Consider the following 15,927-nt stretch of genomic DNA (forward strand, 5'->3'; position numbering starts at 1 on the left):
AGTGATCAATAGAGCTAACCACACTCTATCATGCATTAACAGGTGCATCACAAACAGGTCTAAGGAGGTGATACTTTCCCTCTATGTGGCATTGGTAAGGCTGCAGCTGGAGTACTGTGTCCAATTTTCTGCACCGCACTTCAAGAGAGATGTGGATAACCTTGAGAAGGTCAAGGAGAGCCACTTGTATGCAGGAAAGGTCCTACAAGGAGAAACTGAGGGACCTTGATCTCTTCAGCCTCTATTAGAGAAGGCTGAGAGGGGATCTGGTGGCCGTCTACAAATTCATGGCGGGGCAGCAAGGAATATGAGATACTCTGTTTACCAAGGCGCCCCTTGGAGTACCTAGAAACAATGGCCGCATATGGAAGGAGAGCAGATTCAGATTAGACATTAAGAAGAACTTCTTTATGGTAAGGGTTACCAGAATCTGGAATGGGTTTCCAAGGAAGGTGGTGCTCTCCCCTACCCTGGTGGTGTTTAAGAGGAGACTGGACCAGCACCTGTCTGGGGTCATCTGACGCTAGCACTCTTTCCTGCCCTAGGGCAGGGGGTTGCATTCCATGATCTTCCAAGGTCCCTTCCAACCCTAAAAATCTATGAAAACTATGAAATCTATGAAGTCCGGGGACGTGGGAAAAGGGAGCTGTTGCAGGGTGCCAAGAGTAGTGGACTTGATTTGGGATGGTGAGTACAAGGGGCTGGAGAGATCTGGTCTTTAGTGGGGTGTAGAAGACTGAGAAGGTTGCAGTGAGAGCCTAGGAGTATTGCAGGTAGATGGTCCTTGGGGATGCAGAGATCACAACAAGGTGGTTTCTGGAAGGGAGAGGGAGCAGCAAGGGCAGTTAACCAGGTTTTGGGACACTTCCTGGGTAAGCTTGGGCCAGTCACTTAGGGCCAGATCCTTGAAGGTCTTCAGGAGCCTATCTACTCTTGTGGACTGGGACTTCAGTCTCCTGTGGTTCAGTCCCCATCTCCCAGAGTGTTGTGAAGATAAGTATGCTCCAGACTGTGTATGAGGTGCCTAGGTACTAGGATGGAGAGGGAGGCTTGCTGTAGCAGGGAAGCTGGCAAGCTTTGAGGAAGTCCAGCTCAGGCCCAAGCACACCATCACACAGGCCCAACCCCCACTTGGGGTTTCCCATGCAAGAACCCTCTGCAGGGGTGGGCAGGCAGCCTGCTACCACCAGCTTGGGCTGTCCTACTCCAGAGCTGCTCCCTCCAGCACAACTATGTCCTCTGCCCAGGAGCTGGGAGCTGCCACCTCCCCCCTTCCCTTCCCAAGCTGCCCAAGGACTGAGGAGGAGGAAAGCCTCAGCCTGTCTATCCCTGGGTCTCCTTCCTCCCCCTGCCTGCCTCATGTCCCAGTGAGGGGGTTACCCCTCACTGCTCACAGCAGGGCACAGTGAGGGGAAGTGTCTCTGCAGCTTCCTAGTCTTGAAACAACCTGCCCTGTGCCCTACATACTAGGAGGTCACAGCGGGGCCTCAAAGGCTAGGTCCAACTCTGTCTTGAGCAGCAATTCCCAACCTGGCTGCTGTGGCACCTGGGGAGGATGCCTTGAGGTCCTTTCCAGGGTGCCGCAGGCTACCATGCAACAGCAAGCAAGCTTCAGTGTGCCAATGCAATTTACAGGTGAAAAGGCAGGGCTGCTTTGTGCCTTTCTAGATGAACTCAATAAGATACAGAGAGGGCACCAGCTTTTGTGAAGTCAAGTTCATATCTGGGTGATGATGAAGCCAAGTTGGGTTCATGAAATCTTGTTTGCTTCATTTTGATGATAAAGTGAGCTTGTGTTTAGGAAAAACTTGTGTGCTATCCCTGTATAATCTTATTTAGTTGGTCTATGGTGATGCCTATGAAACCCTGCCTTTGGTTGATTTCACACTAGTAGGGCTAGCTTCTGTTTGTAGAGGATATGACGAAGAAGCTGTTGGTAGACAGATATTTTGATCCTGCTGCTGGCAAGTTTAGCAAATCTGCCACCAGCCCTAATAGAAAGAAACTGCCCAGAACTTTCTGTCACTGGCTCTTGGACCTCATATTCAAGGGTTTTTTGGTGCAATCGTGAACTTCAGAAAAGACGACACAGCTACAATGACTGAGAAACTAGACATGAAGATGGATAGTAAGGACAAGGAGGGCAGAGCCCTGCTGACAGCTGCAGTGAGGTGCTGGCTACCTGCTAGAGAGCCTCTGCTGCAGATGATCCCTGTCCACCTCCTATACCCTAGGACAGGTCTGAAATACTGGTATACAAGGGACCCCCTGAGGATGAGGCTGCCGTGGGTATTAAGAACTGCAATCCCAAAGTCACCCTGATGACAGATCTTTTTAAACAGTGCCAACTCTCTGACGAGGGCCACTTCTATGCTTTTCGCCATGTCTTCTCTGGTCCTGCCTTTACTGGCTGGAAAGTCAGAATCATGGGACCCTACACACTTGGGAAGAAGGAAGATGTGCCCTTGAAGCCAATCCAAAGGACTGTTCTGATGGGTCTGGTGTTGACCAGCTCCTGGTGCAGATGGAAGGAGCAGACTAGCAGGGGTAAGCACCTCTCTCACTTCAACAGAGGAACCCAGAGGTGGCCCCCAGGAACCTGCACTGGGGGGACGCTCCTTGCAAATATGATTTTTAGTGTCAGTACCATGGCAAGGAAGTTTGGCACCCAGGGCAAAGCCCCCAGTGGCAGCCCACCCTCATCCCGTGCACAGATAGGGCCATGCTTGCCCGGGAGTGTGCACAGCAGTGGCAGCTGCTCTCCCCCTGTCCCTGGGCCCCCCAAATGAGCCATCTGCATCTCTGTCCTGTGCTCTGCCCCAGCTGGGCAGCCCCGGTTGGTGCCGTTTGCTTTGGCACATGGCACAGTTACCCCACTTGCCCCCACTTGCTATGGCACTGTTTAGTGTGCACCGCTGTCTTTATGGTATCCAGGTTGTAGCTGTACTGATCTAGAGCCGGGGCAGGCAAATATTTTGGGCAGAGGGATGCTTACTGAGTTTTGGTAAGCCATTGAGGGCTGCATGGCAAGCAGCCAGGGGCAGATAAATATTAATTTTCTAAATGTTTTAGAGGCCCTGCGGGCTGGATAGAATGGCTTGGTGGGCATCATGTGGCCTGCGGGCCACATTTTGCCCACCCCTGATGTAGAGGCAAAAGGAATCAGAACCAGTGGTAGAGGTGCTATCTTTTGTTAGACCAACTAGAATTTTGCACAAAAATTTTTTAAAAAATCTTTATTTGCAAGCTGTTAGGCACAAGCACCCTTCCTCAGGCATAGGAGAAAAGCTTGTAATCCTCTGAAATACGAACTTTCATTTCTACCTGGGAGAAGGAAAAAGGATTGTAAGAGTTCTCCGAGGTGGAAATGTCAGGTATCAAGGAAATTTGCAGACACTCGCAGGAGGTGAGAGGCTTCATACACGCTATAAACTGCCTGCCCAGAGGAGTTTTCCATCTCTTGACTCTCCTGTGAAGTCCAACTGTGGATTTTAAACTTCATTGCAGAACAACTTCAAAGAAGTTTTTTTACCTTCCTCCCTGCCATCTGACACGTCCAGGGAAGGAATTCTACCTGATCAACACATCGAAGAGCTACTCAGCACAGCTCACAAAGACACTCTCCTGGACCCAGAGGGACAGCCTTCCATCTTCAGCTCCCTCCGTGCAAAAATGAAGTTTATTTCCTACCTCTGGGGGTGTAGGTTGCCTATTTCCTACCTATGGGGACTTTTTATCACCTTGTACCATCTACACTTTTCCCCAGAGCCTGACGAAGGGACTTTGATCCCGAAAGCTTGCAGAAAAGGACAATTTTCTTGCCATTTTCCAGTTGCTCTAATAAAAGGTATCATTTTGGAACCAAGAATTCTAGGCTGTTTTTTTGTATGTCTGTGAAATCCATGAACTTTCATTTCTACCCAGGAAAACTTCGATTTTCTCCGATGCCTGATGAAGGGTGTTTGTGCCTTAAAGCTTGCAGAGAAAGATTGATTTATTTTGCATTTTTTTTGCAAAAATCTCGTTGGTCGAATAAAAGCTATCCTTTCTACCACCAGTCCTGACTGCCCAGGTGGAGATGAAAGTTCGCATTTCATGGGATTGCAAGCCTTTCTCCTACGCCTGGGTGCTTGGGCCCGAAAGCTTGCCAGGAAATACATTAAACAAAATAAATACATTGCAGCGATCTACTCAGTCTAACACAAGCACTCGCCTCTCCCTCCACTCCCGACCCCGCTGTGGCCGCAGCGAGCCGGGGGCGGGGCGGGGCGAATGGGCACAGGAAGCGGAAAGCGGCGGCACCAGCAGCGCTGTAGCCCCGGCCGGGAGCAGGCGGCGGCAGCAGCGGCATGGAGTGGCCGCCGCTAGAGGTGGGTCGGGCTGGGGCTCGGGTGGCTGTTCCCTCCCGCAGCCTGCACCTAGGAGGCGGCTGCGAGCCCCCCCGCCTTGCCCTGTGGAAGGGGAGGCAGCTCCCCCCTCCTCCCCTGCAGCCGCAAGGGGGATCCCCGCCCCTTGTCCCGCAGCCTGGTGCTACTGTGGGTGCTTCTCCCTTGGGTCCCTGGGCCGGGGAGCTCTGCCCCTCCCTGGGCTGCGCAAGGTGGAGGCGGCGGCTCAGGGCTGTGCCTGCGCCCTTAGGGTAGACGAAACCCGGCCAGACAAAGCCCTGGCTGGGGTGATCTCCTTGGGCACGGTCCTGCTTTGAGCAGGGGGTTGAACCGGAGCAGCGCTTCTCAACCCCGGGGGTCTTGCCCCAAAAGTAGGTGGGGAGACTATATGAAAGGGTGGTGAATATCCATTACAAATGGATCGGCAAACTTTTAAACAATTGGTTCTCCTCTAGAAAGAAAAGCATGGGGAAACTGGCTTTTCACTTGCAGGCTGGCAGAGATACCTGCCCCATGCGCTGGCCATCCATCTTTACAAATGAGTCCTGGTACAAAAGAGGTTGAGAACTGCTGGACTAGGTGACCTCCTGAGGTCCCTCCCACCCCTAACTTTTTCTGTGATTCAGGAGCTTCCAGGCTACTCCCCGTGTCCCTTCTGGCACAGTGGGTGTTGGGGGGCCGCCAGGAGCTGCATGGGTGGGCAGGTGGCTTCCCTTTGGTCACTGTCTGCCAGATGCACTTCCCAGCACGAGCAAGGCTGGCATTGCAGGCCTGGACCCACTCTTTCCAGGTCACTCAGTTCATCTGTAGGGACTTAAGGGCCTAGCTTTGAAAATTTCAGTCTTGTGTGTCAAAAGAGCACATGCCTGAATTCTGATGAAACCGACAGCTCTGCTTTGCACAGCTGCCAGGGAAAGCTTCCCTCGCGTGCAAGCAAAGTTTCTGAGCTCCGAGCTTAAAGGAAAGAGGGAGCTATTAATTAATGAGTCGGCGCGAAGCAGAACTGAGCGGAAGGGTCTGCCAATATACATCAGTTACCTGGGCCATATAAATCAAGTTTCATACATTCGAGATACCCAGAGTTGCCAAGAATAGGCTATTCAGGGGAGACCTTTTAACTTTTTTTTAATGGATCAACTTGAGTTAGACGGGCTGTTTTATTACAGGTTATCCGTGGGCTGATATTGCAGATTATGGCCACACAGGACTGAATGGTTGTCTCTGTGCTGCAGACCATGTCTGCCTGGAACCTCATCCTCTTAGAGATAAGTCTGAGATCCTTTTGCTCCAAAAGCACCAGCCTCTAGCAGTTAGGCTGAAAGGGACTGTCCTTTTAGAGCAACACTGGTCCAAGATGTATAGCTGAAGAGTTCTGAGCACAGGGCAGAGCTATTGTGTTACTTGCTTTGTTACAGTATAGTCACAAACACCAGATGGGTGCAGAAAAAAAATCATCCTAATTCCTGAGTGCAAAGTTTTTTTGTTTTCAGGCCAAAGGCTGTGTCTGTGCTGGTATGTTAAACAAAGGGTTAAGCGATGCGGTAGTATATGGGGAGTTAGGGACAGTGTTCAGACTTGTAGGAAAAGTGTTGTTCAGATGAGAAACCATTCCAGAGTATTTAACCTTCTAAGAATCTTTATTTTGAGCAGGCTTGGCTTTTTTCCTCCTTTGGGGTTTGAATACATAACTGCCTGCAATGCTGGGACCAGTATTGGCCTTCTAGTCATTTAACTTGTTAATTTTAAAAAATAAATGGTGAATAGAGTTACAGAAAAACCTCCCATATGAAAACCCTGTGGCAAGCCAAAATTCTGGAAGGATTTCCAGCCCGTGTTCAACCACACAGAGGTAGTTAACGGCCAGTGGCCGTCAGCCAGGAACTTTAGAAGTGAAGCAGATGCTCGAGCTGTGTCTAAGCTAATGATACCTCAGCTAAATTTCCCTGTTCTTTCTTCCCCTGCTGATGCAGGCATTGGTGGGGAAGGCCAGTGTGATCCAGGTTATGGATGGCTGCTGGCATGCTAAAGCAACATGTATGCTTAAGTGTGCTTGTCCTGTGAAGGCATGCTAGAATACGATATTGGCACAAGGTGCCTGGTTTGAAGCACAGCTGTGCTTTGTGTCTGTGTAACACAACAGTGCCTGTAAGTAAGTGCACTTGAACCAGCATGACACTTTTTTTTTTTTCCCCTGTTTTGCCCAGTATAGCTGCATCCATAGCATCTCTGTTGGTCAGTGGTAGGAGAATTCTGGCCTTTGAACCATCTTTGGAGTCTGTGTGAAATGGTGGTTACATTGCTAATGGCTGTTGCTGCTGCTGTTGCTGTGGGGGTGTATCTACACGTGCATTTATGTGGGTTTAAATGTACTGCGCAGCAAGTGGGACTTGGCCAGCATCTACATGTGCAGGTATTAAAACTCATTAATGCTGTGTGTGGACTGACTTGGGACTAAAGTTAGTCCCAAGCCAGTCCACACACACAGTGTTATTGCGCAGTAAGGTGTCCACATGTGCATTACTGCGCAGTAACTAATCAGGAGTATATGATGTAGGTATCAAATTTACGCTCAAGTCGGTGTAAGTCGCCATATTTACTGTGCAGTATAATCGCGCAATACAGTACGTGGGGGTGCATGTGTAGGCGCGTGCCTGTACTGCACAGTTATTTCAGTTACTGCGCAGTAAATGTATACATGTAGATGTGTCCTGTATATTGAGTGTTTGCACAGGAACAGGGGATGGATGCTGTTCTTTCTTTAAGATGGGTGTTTATTTTAGAAATTTTCCTGCCTTCTCTTCAAAGCAATGGGGACAGTAGATCTGAATAGAGGGAGTTAACTGTACCTCCAGAAGTGACTCCTGCCCCTTCTTCCTCCTTGGCTATTTAGGGCCTTTTTGTTGCAAAGCATAAGGGGCACAGAATGTTCTGAAGTGTGAGTCACAAAACTTGGAGGAGGATGGATAGATAGATGTCTCAGTTCTCTGTAATCTTGATGTAAAAACACAAGCCTTTGGCTATTATGGTTGTGACAAACCTAAAAAATATAATTGACTCAGAAAGGCCTCCCTGAATTTGCAGAGAGTCTGAAACAATAGTTCCTGAGGTAGGACTTGCTCCTTTTGTTTGGAGGGTACCGTAACTTGGGAGCCAAGATAATTAACTAATGCTGTGTCTGCTCATTGAAGCATGCTAGCATGTATCCCTATTAGACTAAAATAAGCATTGAAATGCAGGACATAACTTTCTGTGAAAGCCACAGAAGAGTAGCTGGATGAGACTTGGGTGGAATGGAGGATGTTTAAATGAAGACAAATAGGCCTTCAACAGTGTAGGGCGAGGAGCTACAAGGGTGCAGTTGGTTTCAGTTTCCAGAGGGTGAATCAACTTTCAAAAGTTTGGGGAATGTTGTTGTAACCCTTGGGCTGGAGAGGGAGCCACAAAGAAGGTCTGCTTCGGATAAGTAATGTGCATGTTTATGGGAGAGGGGGGACAGGGCCCAGAATCATGCAGAAGGCTTTCTACTACACAGGCTGGCTGCTTGCCTCTGGGCTGAGACCCAGAGTCTGGCTTTTTGTCAGTCTGGCAGAGTTGTGTTTTGCAAAGCAAATGACAGACTTGCATCTTTGGACCTGAATTACATGTTCAGATGACCCACCTGCATATTTATTATCCATCTAGAGGGGGGAAATGCTTTAAAAATCTCTGTCTTAAAAAATATCACTCCTGTAATATAAGTTTGTTTGTCGATGACTGAAAGTAAGTGGTCAAACATGCCACAGAAACCCAGAGGTTCCTGGCTTGAGGTTCTTGCCCCTCTGCTCAAGGTCAGACTAGTTGCCTATTTGGGGTCAGGAAGGAACTTTACCCCATGGTCAAGTTACTGTGGAGGGGGTTTGTCTTTCTCTTTGTCAGGGGCATGGCTCTCTTTCTTTCTTGGATCTTTCACGCTTATTTTAACTGCTTGCAGTAGCAGGACACTGAGGCTGCTGGCAGATGAGGTGGAGGGGAGGGGAGGGGAATCTGGCACACTAAACTTGGCATGCTGCGGAGTCCAGCATATGCCCAGAAGTTGGACCTGGCTCTCCCAACATCTGTATAGATTGAATGCTTTAGTGGGTGTTTTTTGGTGCTTTCATTTAATAGCTGATTGAATTGACTTTAGATAAAATGCCATAAAGTCCCACTGAAGCACCCAATCTCTACAGACTCTGGGCAAGCTGGGTCAAAGTAAAGTGCACTTCTTGTTTTGTTCTCCCCCCCCCACCCCAATGTCTGCAAGCACCCTGACAGTCCTTATCCTCCCATACTTTACCTTTGGCAGGTTAGGGTGCTATGCCTTATAGTTATGTGGCAAGGTTGATTGTAGTAACGAGTTAGACCTGGATTAGTATGGTATTGTTTGAATAGGGATGATACTGTTTTGGGCAAGGGATTGGACTAAATGAGCTCCAGAGGTCCCTCAGCCCTACTCTTCTATGATTAATTGCATTCTTCCTCTAAAAGCCCTCATGGGATATAGAACTTGAATAATGGAAAGGCCCCAATTCTGGATCCACATGGACCAATGTCTGGATTGGGGCCCAGTTGAGAAATAAGAAAGTGAACATTCTTGAGAGAGTCATTTGGCTGTGTTGCTTGTAGCACTTTGCTTTTGTAATTTTTACTATTTGAAGTTACTCAACTTTGAGAAAACAGAATAGGAAAATACTACTGAAGTGCAAAGCAGCCAAGTTAATGTTGCTCTGGGAACACTTTAATGCATGAATATCCTAGCTCTTCTACTATTTCTAACTCTGCAGCCCTAACGTTGCCTTCATGTAGCTTGAGGGTTTTCTTATTTAATTTAGTAAAGAAGCTTAGAAGTTAAATAGAGAGGAAGTTCCCCAGTGCGCTAGCTAACAGGCAGCCATTGGCCAAGAGACAGCTGGTGCCATTTAACAATCGAGGCCAACTGCATGCTTAGTCAAACATGTGCGTACTTGTGGACATTTGCAAGTACTTGTTCTCCAGATGGCATCTTCCAAATGTGCAGCACTTTGGGAACAAACCATCGAGTTCCTTCTAATTTGGTAAAGGTTTGATATCTCAGTAAGAGTTCATTCTGCATCAGGGTGAAGCTTCAAACTGAGTGGTGCCAGAGTTATCTGTGTCTGAATTGCATCCTGTGTTTGTGGGGAGAGGTTGAGATTGAATGGGTGGTAAAACCCTCTTTTTTGTTTAAAAGGGTGTACATCTCTCACTTACCTTTTTTTGCAGAGTGACTTCAAGGAAGCCAGGAGGCAATGACACAACTAATTTCCTCGGGGATGAGATTTGTTTCCCTGTGCTTTGGGGCCCAGTGTTTTGCAGGAAATATTTTTGGAAGCTTGCAGCCATGTGAAAACAGGAAGGTCAAGACTCCTTATTTAATGGCCCTGATTTAAGGTGATCTCTCCTGCACCCTGTAAAGACCATAGTGCTTCATCCTGATGTGAGGTGCTCCTGTTTTGCTTGTCAGCCTGCTGCCTTGAATCCTCTTCTCTCTAGGGGCTTATGAGGGCTCTCTAGATTGATAGGGGGTTGAAGTTTGCAGTACCTTTTGTGGATTGTGATGAAAACAAAGGCACTATATGAAAGCTCAGGTCCCATAAACTCTGCCTCTATGCCACCAGGAATACCCAAATCCAGAAGGGCTTTTGTCCACAGCCAGGCTGTGGACATTTGCATTAGCCCCCAGCCAGGCTGAAGCCTCTCCTTGCAGAAGCCACCCATCTTCTCATCTCTTGTGGCTATGAGGCATTTCTACTTTATCTCAATGGAGTGGTGTAAGGTTATGCTCTCCACAGGTTGCGTCTCTGTATTACAAAGGAAAAAAACCCCCAAATCGCACCCAACTTCAGGGACACCCTTGGTTTCTTGGCCAGCTGCCAGCACAGCCCTCAGTGGAGTAAATCTGGGCGCTCATGGAAAACCAGCCTGGGCTGGATAACGGGCAAAGTGAGCAGTTTCCTGTTCCCAGCCAAACACAGGCATATACGATGCCTATTCATGACAGCCCTGCCTTGACAGGGAGCTCCTATTTGACCGCAGGTCCTGTGACTGAGGCCGTGAGGTACTGCCAAATTCCCATGTTACAGCTATTGCTCTTGGCACCTGCCCAGGAGGCTTACCTTCCTGGGGGCCCTCCTGTTGTTTTTTGGGGGGGTTTTTTGCATGGAGCTTTGTCAAAACTGTTGCTCTTGTTTACACAGCAAACGGGAGCTGGCGTGATCCTGCCTGCCCTGGTATTCGTTCGCTAGCCTTGCAAAAATGCTTCTCAGTACTGCTGCATGGTCTGTTCTCGGTATTGATTTGCCCTGCCTCAAAGTGGGAACTACCTGTTTGTGGGTCATGCCTAGAAAGCCTGTATGCTTTTCCTGTCTCTCTTGAAGTGCTTCGTTATACTTGCAAAGCAGAAAGTCGCACAGTCTCCTGCCATCTCCACCCTAGAGACTGTCGTCAGTGTTCAAGGAACAGGCATGTCAAGGGTGTCCCTTGAGCGTTAAATGATGCTGGCTAGAGGGTCTTCTGCTCAAAGCCAGACAGATTTGCCACATTTGGGATCGAGAAGGAACTTTGCTCCATGGTTAGATCAGCTTGGACTGAGGGCTAGGTGGGTGGTTTGCCTTCCTCTGTTGTGGGGATGTGGTCCTCTTCCATGGATGTCTTCAGTGTATTTTGACAAACTATTTCCTATTTTCACAGTGGCAGTTCTGGGCTATCTAGGGCTCTGCTCTGTATCCTCTTTTGACACCCTCGTATTAACCTATAACTAGGGACCTATCTAAATTGCAGTGGAAGTTTGGTGCTATTAATCCCACTCTTCACCACATTTCCCACCCCCACCCCAGTGGCAGAGAGGCAAATGCTGCAGCATTAATTGTCTCTTGGGGGGGGGGGGGTGTAAAAAGAGCAAGATTTAAAGGTGTTACTGCACCATTAAGTTCTGATACAATTTAGACAGGTCCCTACCTATAACCTGCACTTCTGTTCTAGTTTTCTCTTGGTTCCCCCCCCCCCCCCGCATTAATTGTTGTACATTTAGTGATCTCCCTCTGGCCACTGGGTAGGGGGGTTGTAATTCCTTGTGGCTGAGGCTTATGATCAGTATATAACAAACTGGCTGTCATCAAAGACCCCAAACAGTATGTAGTTAGAAGTAAGAGTCCATACCACTTATGTAGAATTCGAGATATCCCTGCTCTGTCACGCTAAAATAACACTGAGTGCTCTTTATTAGCAGGTTTTGAAGTGTTTCACAAAGGAGAACAGTATTGGTCCTATCTTGTAGATGGGAAAGCAGAAGCACAGTGACTTGCCAATTTGCCCAAGGTCACCCTGTAGGTTGGTGGAAGAGTGAGAAATGAAACATGTGTCCCCTGTGCTGGTGCAGTGCTTTAGTCACTAAGCCATTCTCTTCAAGTCTCAGTGACTTAATAGGATTATAGGAGAAGTCCCCAGCAGGGACGCCTTTGCTCGTGTTATGCCTTCAGTGCTTTTCTTCCCTTAGTAAATATGCACTGTTGTCCTGGCTTTGTTTTTCTTCTGTGTACAGTCCAAGTATCTATGGTTCTGCTGTTGCCTGTCTCCACCTTTGTAATGACCCTCCTAAATTTGTGCTACCTTTTTGCTATGCCTGTAACACCTTCCCAGTTAATATGCACAAAGGCCCATCCTTTTAAATCTCTGCAAACCCAAGTTGAGGAAACACCTGTAATCCCCAAGGTCTCTGTACTATTTTGTAGTATTGTTCCAGTTTGTACCATCAGATTGTGAGCCCTGTGGAGCAAGGATGTTGTATTTTTTTTCAGCAGGCTTTATATGGGGTTTAGCCTTGCATGCTTTACACCTACTCAGCTACTTAGTTTTGTGAAATGTCAGAGAAGTCTTTCTGCAGGTTACAGTTAAAAAGATTAGCTCAGCTGAGTGACGTGCTAATTTTTTTCCTTCTTTTCAGGGGGAGGTTAAATGTTTATTAGAAGCAGCTTGAAAATTGCTGTGAGAAGAAAATAATTGGAGGGTTTAATAAAAGCAATCTCCCTTCTCTCACGAAAACTGAGTGAATGGAATGCCAGTGGAAGTGGGGACTATGGCCCTGGCTAGAGGCAGGAATAGACCTGGACAGGAAATTTTAAGAGTCCTCCTTTGTGCCAAGCACAATGCTCTGGCATAGCAACTTGCATCTGAGCTATAGCCCCTCTACCCAGTTTGTAATGTGCACAAGCGAGGCTGCTGAGATTTCCCTTCCCCTACCTTCTGTTCTCCCTTTATCAAATCCATCTATAACCCAGTTTGGAATGTGAATTTGGGTCCCTTGGATTGAAAGGGGTTAATGCCCACTGGACCATCTTGCAGGACTCCAAGAGTTTACAGGACACGTGACTGTGGTTCCAATGTCTTTTTCTTTGTAGAGAAAGATACAGGGAGATGTTGCATGTGGACAGTGCCTTAAAAAAAACATGGTAGGGAACTAACGTTACTGTGACTTAACCTTCTCTTATGACTTCTGAAAGTTTGGAACAAAGCTTGACTGTTCAAGGTCCAAATCAGCCTTTGTGTATCAAAGGGATATAATGACTTAATTCCTATTCAGTTTTCAGTATTTTAATGCTCGTAAAGTGGTCACACACAGCTGCTGGTCATGAAAACCAAGCCTAGTTCACATGTGGTAGGTCTGATAGTTCAGTGTCTTGCACCTTGTATAGTTGTAGGTAAAATGCTACTGTTCTGACTTGGTGGCATTTCAGACCTATTCTTTATCATGGTTAGTGACAACTGTAGAGGATGAAGCCTGGTGAAGCTCTGAGAAGGGAGTTGCAATTGCTCTGGGATAGTTAATGATGTTGTCATTAACAACAATTTATGCCATGTCCTTCAGGCATTCAGATAACGGGCTATATCTTACGTAATCCTATGGAGGACCAAATAAAAGAGACTGGAAGCTCTTTGCAACAGTTGTATTAGTCTAAGCAAAAAACAAGTATGATGAATGTAGACAGACCTTGGAGGTAAGAGGCAAGGGCTACCTCAATGAGGATGTGGCTGCTTTACTTCCATCTTTCTCCCCGCAGGTTGATGCTGAGGATTAAGGCACCTCCTTGTCTCTCCTTGGAATGTCTCACTGCTGAAGGTCCCTGACTGCCTGGTGTGTCAGACCTACCGATGACTGGGCAGCGCAGAGTCTCCAGGAAAGCACTTTTATTAAGGACTTCCTTTGAGGCACCCCTCTTCATCCTCTGAGTAACGAGATCTACGTCCCTCCCTCCGGGTGAGGGCCAGGCCTTCGGTGCCATGGATACTGAATCAACATACTCGGGATATTCCCACTACTCAGGTCACTCTAAAAAAGCCCACAGACAAGGGTATGGAAATTGTTATTAGTCCTAATTGATGCTGTTGGCTGGCAAGTGTCACAGGGAGGGAGTGGGGAGGGAATACCTTTTCTGTAAATCATGCTGAAGTCCCCGTCAGAAAAATGTGCTGTGGCTTGCAGTCTCCATAATGATGGACCATCTCCCTGAGGAACAGCAAAGGGGAACACTGGAAATAATTATGCCCCTTGCTTGGCTTTTGTCAACCATGTCTGAAGCCTTGTAGGAGCGTAGAAGATGGTCATGGAAGAGGATTGGCATTCTCATTTAGTGAGCGAGAGAGCTGGGGAGAGTCTCCAGATGGTATAGTCAGGCTTCAAGCTGATGCTCATGTGCTGTACCTTCCCATCTCTTCCACTCCTTTTCATCTCTGTCAGCTGGGAGCAAAGTTTCTCATTTTCCCCCTCCATTCAGCTGTCATTTATTAACTTCTGAATACAATGCATGTAATTGCTGTCTGCCCACCACAAGTTGCTTATCAGATTTAGTTGGAGGAAAGAACAGGTTTTTAGAGCTCAGTAGCAAAGCTCCTTTTCCTGGGAATGCCGGAGCTGTTCAACAGCATTATAAAGAGAAAATATTTTGTTCTAGACTGGGGTGCTCAATCTCAGGCCTGTGGGCCAGATTTGCCCTGTGGTGCCTTGTCATCAGGCTTGTGGGCCTGAAAGTTTGGCAGCGGGGGAATGATGGCCCTGCTCCCTTGTTGCCAAACCTCTGGACCCGTGGGAAGCCCCAGGCTCTGCACTCTGGATCTGGCACCAGATCCCAGCACATGGGGCTGGGTGGGGGGCAGTGCCAGGCCCCAGGGTCCAATCCTGGCATGCAGGGGGTGGGAGTGGCTGGCGCTGGGCCCCCAGGGCCCAATCCCAAAGCAAGGGGACAGAAAGGGGCAGTGCTGGGCCCACAGGGAGCCAGTACCTGTAGGGACCAGTCCTGGTGTGCAGATGGGCCTCACACCAGTCATCTGGCCTGCAGAACCAAAAGGTTGAACACCTCTGTCTTAGACACTTTAGCCACCCAGGTGGTGGCTAACTGCACAAAGCATGTAATGTCACATGGTAAATGTGACCTAAATTACAAAAGGGGGGGAAAAAAAAAACAACCCCAGTTACAAAGATTTGAGGTCGGCTGAGCTAACTTTTGAATTTCAACAGTTTTCATGTTGCTTGCTGGAGGGGGAGAAAAAAATCCAGTTCTGTGAAATGGAGGCTCTTCTTTCTCCTCAGTCCTATTTTTGAGCAGAAGGCCAAATTTTCATCACCCCCCCCACTTCCCCTCCTCCCCCCAAAAATTGGCCTGTTTTTGAAAGCTTGGAATGCAGCACAAAGCTGTCTTGACGTTCCAATCCAAGAGTCTTTGTGTATCTCTGGTGAATCTTATTTGTTATTTAAGATGACAAGCTTTCCCCCTCCTTCTGCTGCCCTCCCTGAAAGTCTCACCCCATTTAACTTTAATAGGCTTCAGTTAAACTGAAATGAGTGGGGTTGGACACACGACTAGAAAGCTGAGATCAGTGTGTGATGCAGAACTGGGGGGTGTGCTGATCCTTTCTGTGAATATACACACAACCACTTAGCTGATCAGACTGAGAGCAGGAGGAAAATAAAACTAGTCAGGACAGTGCTCTCATGCTTGCCACAGGACTGGTGGAAATTAGTGGATCTTGAGGCATGTTTTTCTTCTTAAGAAAAAAAAAAAAAAAAAAAAAAAAAAAGTTGTACAGGGTCTGTGTAAAATTGAACAAGCCCCGTAAAAGCTATCTTAGTCCCTTTGATAATACTTGCAGTTCTAGTGTAGCTGGGTGGGGGCATTTTAACCTGGAGTTGTGTTGTAGACAGTAGTCAACAGGAGCTTCGGACTTCCAAATCAGTAGCTGTTTTCCTCAGCTTAGGATGTTGTGGAAAGCTCTGCTTTGCAGGAGCCAAACTGCCTGGCATTACTGGTCTGACTGTAACTATAACTAATAATAATAACTATATATAAACTGAACTCTTTTTCTATGATACTCTGACTTCTGTGTTGTGTTTACTGTTGTGTGTGTAACTAAAATCATCTCCTCTTCTTCTATGACTCTCTGACTTATGTGTTGTGTTAATTTGAATCTCTATCTGACTTCTTCTGTGTTGTCTTTAGTCTGTATGTAACTATAA

The 15,927-nt window shown here is 47.5% G+C and overlaps 1 protein-coding gene and 1 pseudogene across 1 annotated transcript in view; both read left to right on the plus strand.

Annotated features, from left to right (window-relative positions):
* Positions 1 to 1,592: 1,592 nt before the first annotated feature.
* LOC109304190 lies at positions 1,593 to 4,368 on the plus strand (annotated as a pseudogene).
* VANGL1 (VANGL planar cell polarity protein 1) overlaps positions 4,293 to 15,927 on the plus strand; it is a 107,515-nt gene continuing 95,880 nt past the window's right edge. The window contains exons 1-2 of the mRNA XM_019527261.1: positions 4,293 to 4,370; positions 13,478 to 13,768. Coding sequence (XP_019382806.1) covers positions 13,698 to 13,768 — 71 coding nt within the window. The 5' untranslated portion in view covers positions 4,293 to 4,370; positions 13,478 to 13,697. The remainder of the gene's footprint in view (positions 4,371 to 13,477; positions 13,769 to 15,927) is intronic.

This window comes from Gavialis gangeticus, unplaced genomic scaffold (assembly GCF_001723915.1).
Source record: "Gavialis gangeticus isolate Ggan-Ray unplaced genomic scaffold, GavGan_comp1, whole genome shotgun sequence".
Taxonomy (NCBI): Eukaryota; Metazoa; Chordata; order Crocodylia; family Gavialidae; genus Gavialis; species Gavialis gangeticus.